Below are 5,078 nucleotides of genomic sequence, written 5' to 3' on the forward strand. Positions count from 1 at the left end.
GTTATCTTTCTCTCTTACACACACAAATATTCTCTAATGTTAAGATCCCCAAATCTTACTACTATTACTATCATTTCCTCACTTCACAGAAGCCAAAGTTCTCAAAATGTCTTGACTAAGACCATCACATTTCAGATTCAGAAGAAATATTACATACCAGTTTGCTAAGCTTCTTTCCTAGATATAGAAAACATCTTACACATGTCTACTAAATGACATCCTTCTCTGTCTCATAGTGCCTTCAATGACAAGGAAGAAAAAGGAATCATATCATCTCCAAAGAGCTATAATTGTTAGAATTTGTTTCCCCTGTCTGTAACCCTTACTATGATAATTCATTCATGAGCTTCGGTGATGATACTTATTAATGAAAGTATGATGAAAGTATTAATGAAACATGATTGCCCCTGAATCTAGATAGCTTCTTCTACTATGGAATCCAAATAAGAATTCTCCATGCTCAAATCATAAAAGGACACTCCAGTCAAAACACAGAAACCAATAAACCTTCTACTTCAGAGTGTCAACAAGGAAGGGAAACCAAGCTTAGATGGCTCTCTACAAACATACAGCAAGGCCCTACTGCAGAAGACAAAAAACTCACTGAACAGGGTCAAACTGGTCCTTACCTAAAAGCCATCACCCCTTCTGGCTAGCGTTCGTGATACAAGAAGGTACTCTAGCCATCACCAAAGGAAAACCATAAGCACCAACACAGCTGCAAACAGTTCTATCTACAATATTGTCTTGCCTCCAGGATATGCCAGGGCAATGGCAGAGTGAGCTTCTGAGAGTAACCCACAAAATCTGATTTTATTTAAGGCCCACTCCATGAGGGGGGAACCCACAGCCAGGCAATATGCAGAGAGTTAAAAACCTTAGAACACTCAGGAGATACAGCTATCAAATCCCTACCCCTGGGGAATCAGGGAACCCTGCAGAAGAGGAAGAAAACAGCAGGCAAGAGCCAGGGAGAGTGGAGGACAAGGAAACAAGACCTTCAAACACAACAGGAGCACTGCACACAAGAACTCACAGACACTGAGGAAGCATGCACAGGGCCTACACATGCCTGCACCACATAGGCATCTACATCTGAAAGAATTGGGCGATGCAAGCTCTCATCCCTAACCCAGACACTCTCTCTTATTGATAGCCATTTATGCATTAACATATAGTTTTCTACCAGGGAGTCTCACTGGGGAAACAGACTCCTCTTAAGGGAATACTGCATGCCCAGTAGTAGATGCCAACAGAAAACAAATCCAATGGCATCTTTGAAGGTTCCTTATCTCATAAGGGTGTGCAGGGCCTTTGCTTTTCTCCTTAATTTTAACTTAATTTGTATTTTTATTCTTGATTTTTTAATTTTATATCCTCCCCCTTTTTTTTTTTTAGCTTTACGGGTCCTTTGTGTATATATTATGGCTTCTAGTTTTGTGTTGTTATGGGATCCTGAGTATTAGAAAAAATTGAATTTCTGTGTCTATATTTATTTCATATACCTTTTCTTGGGCTCTTTTCCTCATGTTTTTGTCTGTTTGTTTTGAGCCAATTCCAACACGTTTGCTTTCGCTTACCTTATTATATTACATTTTATTATTATCCCTTAGAAGCCTATTGGTTTTCTCATGGAAGACAGAAAGGATATGGATCTGAATGAGAGGGGAGATGGTGGGAAGAAACAGGGAGGTGGGTAGTAGGGGAAACCATAATCAGAATGTGAGAAAAAATCTATTTCAATAAGAGAAAAGTATAATAAAAATAAGTTAATTAATTAATCCCATTGTCATAGCTAATTCCTTCTGAGAGAACCCCATTGATACTGTGTTTGGTAACCAGTGTATGTTTTACCATGCTTCATACTTGCCACATTTCACATATTCAGTGGCCATTCCTGACCCTTGATTCTGGTGTCTTCACATGGTCCTAAAATGTAAGGAACTTCTTTACCTATTTAACCCTTGTAAACTAAATTTTCTAGTCTTTACTTTTGTCAATTTTTAGTATTAGCTCAAAGAACACAACTTCAAAATGCATCCCTGACTTGTCTGACTTGTCTATCCCTGATCTTTCCCACAATGCTGCAGCCCCCCATCTGCAGTCATGTACCAGTAGATGTCCTCACTCTTGCCTGTCTTGCTATCTTCTCTATTGTGATGCCAATGTACCAAGAGCATAGAATCCATCTGTAAAACTCTTACTATATCCAGGATGTGTCTTCTTCAAACACACTTGCTCTTTAGGTGAATCAAATGACTTGGCAGAATTCAGCAAAGATAGTTGCCTTTCTATCTGATGCAAAGTGGGTAGCCATTTATTATTCTTCTAGGTTATCCCTTTCTGAAGTTTTAATCCTCCTGCCTAATATCCAACTCTAGCTTTAGTTCCTCAATAACTCTGAAAGCAATTCCTCCCAGTGCATTCCTCCATTAAGTTCTCAGACATTGCCTATTTCTCCTGGGATATTTGCTATAACCTTATAGGTGGGCATCTTCCTTTCTCCCTTATCTCCAGCCCCATTTCAGACATAGTGCAGTTTCCAAATCTCAGTGCAGAAATACTCCATGGTGCTCTGTAAAGCTTCAGCCAATGCAGTTAACCCAGTTTCCAAGATAAGTCAAGGCATGACTGTCTCACAAACAAGTACACGAAGGATTGTTAGAAACCAAGGCTCATTTTATTGAAAATAAATGATGTTCCCAGCTGTAGATGATACAGCCCTTAACACATTCAGACAACAGAACCAAAGATCAAGGGAGAAAAGACTGACATTTGAGAGCTAGTGAGATGATAACTACAGATCCCAGGATCACAAAGATCCCTTCTAAAAATGTGAGCAAGAGATCAAAGGCATTGTCATGTCGCAGTTTCGTGGGGTCTTTAAAGAAGCATTCTCTTCAGAAATCTACATTCAGAAGCAACTGCTCCTCTCCTAGGGATGCTCTAGCAGCAAGAATAGCATCTTCTGTAGCAAGATGGTTGGTATCCACAGCAGCCAGACCTGTAGTAGGAGCCGTATCCACAGCCATAACCAGAGCCATATCCACAGCCATAGCCAGAGCCATATCCACAGCCATAGCCAGAGCCGTATCCACAGCCATAGCCTGAGCCATATCCACAGCCATAGCCAGAGCCGTATCCACAGCCATAGCCTGAGCCATATCCACAGCCATAGCCACAAGAGTTACCGTAGTAGTTACAACACATGTTGTCAATAGGGGAGAATTCACTTGGGTTGCAAAGGAATATGTCTCAAGTATAGATGCCTCTACTGTCCTGGGGCCCTTATATACTGCCAGGAATTGTCAGAGCATACCATTCATTCCCTGACTTAACTAACAAACATTTAAGCTATTGCATTCCAGTCACTGTTGACAACCCGTAATGGTTGCTTCTAATGAGCACATTACTTTGTAAACTTGCATTTCATTTAAAGAGCATCATTTCAAATTCCTCTGTCAGAGAAGTTTCTCAGTAAAATCATGTTTCCAAGCACAAAATTAATCTTTACATTTATCACCCAATGTACAGCAAGGTTCGGAGAGAATGTAAAAAAGCTCTTCCTCCCTCTTCCCCCCCCCCCCGTCTTCTCTCTTTTTTTTTCACTCTTTCCTAAATTGCCATACTGTCCTACCTGCCTTCACCTTTACAACTCCCTCTACCCAGCATTGCTACAGATACCTTATATCTGATAATTCAAGTACAAGAGCATTGATTGGGCCTCTTATTGATGTAATTAATATGTATCTGTATGTGAGCCTTGCATAGCCTTCTTTCCTTCAAATGCCAGGCAAGTTAAGGCCCTGAGAACATCAGGATACCATTCTCTTATCTCTTGCTTTCTGTGCCAAAATATATCCTGTTGTTGAGGCACTTTTAAAACATAACTAGCTTTACTTGGATGAAAAAGCAAAAAAAAAAAAAGAATTAAATTATTTTATTTAAATTAGAAGCAATCTTATTTTACATACCAATCCCAATTCTCTCTCCCTCCTGTCCTCCCATTCCATCCATCTCCCCATTCCACCCCCTACCCATTCCTCAGGGAGGGTGAGGCTTCCCATGGGGGATCATCAAAGTCTGTCACATCATTTGGGGCAGGACCTCCCCTGAACATGGGTGTTAGTTGGGGGCTTGGGCAGTCTATGGGGCTGCTGGCAGTGGAATCAGTATTTATCCTTAGTGCACGAATGGGCTTTGGGAGCCCATTAGCTATGGGGGCATACTCTCTCAGCTTAGATACACAGGGAAGGAAAAGCAAAAAATTTAAATCTCACTCAGATAAGAAACTATGTTTTCTGAAAAGGAGATCTTATCAGGTTTTGTAGATGAGATATATGAGTATTTTGGGGATTTAATAAGCCATTCCCTTCTCCACGTACTAATGTTTCTTTACCTTTAATTCAGGAGTTAAATGATGATGAGAAATTTTAGGATGCCCTTGGAGCTCCTAACACTTGGTAGACTTAAAATAAGAAAAAAAAAATAATTCCTTCCATCTACTCACAGTGGCCTGAACTACTAATTTCTCAATTTTTCAAATTCTTTGACTTCTAAACCCAAAAAGGGAGTTTGTTGTGATTTTGAAATACGACATTTTCTCAAGCTCCTCGGCAGTCACGTGAGAGGAATGAGTATCATTTCTTTAAATATTAATTTTCCCCTGTTGCCCTTATGCTACAGATAAATAATATCCTTATTTCCTATTTATACATTACAATGAGATCTCATATATTGTCCAATAAGAAGGGTTTTCTTGCTGCTAGCTTGATGACCCTCCTCTTTACTCTTACATGTAAATAAAAGTTACGGGTGTTCTTCTGAAACTTTGTTTTGTCCATAGATTAAAATACGGTGTTCATGAGGAGAAACATAATACTGCCTGCCTTCAGACAATAAGCTTCAGATGAGCATGAGACCTCAACAAGGAATATGTTCAAATTGAAAGCTTAAATATAGCAGGTTCTCTTGAGACCACCCTGCAGAGCTGAAGAGTCTTTTGAAGTTCCCAGCATGGTTAGGATTCATAGCTGCTTCATTGGATGGTTGGGCAGTTGACTAATGTGGATCTAACA

The 5,078-nt window shown here is 39.9% G+C and overlaps 1 protein-coding gene across 1 annotated transcript; it reads right to left on the minus strand.

Moving 5' to 3' along the window:
* Positions 1 to 2,878: 2,878 nt before the first annotated feature.
* On the minus strand, positions 2,879 to 3,246 carry LOC127227488 (keratin-associated protein 6-2-like). Its single transcript, XM_051191835.1, has one exon. It carries the CDS (start codon positions 3,208 to 3,210, stop codon positions 2,947 to 2,949), a length of 264 nt encoding a protein of 87 aa, XP_051047792.1. The 5' UTR covers positions 3,211 to 3,246; the 3' UTR covers positions 2,879 to 2,946.
* Positions 3,247 to 5,078: the final 1,832 nt, after the last annotated feature.

Source organism: Phodopus roborovskii, unplaced genomic scaffold, assembly GCF_943737965.1.
Source record: "Phodopus roborovskii unplaced genomic scaffold, PHOROB, whole genome shotgun sequence".
Taxonomy (NCBI): domain Eukaryota; kingdom Metazoa; phylum Chordata; class Mammalia; order Rodentia; family Cricetidae; genus Phodopus; species Phodopus roborovskii.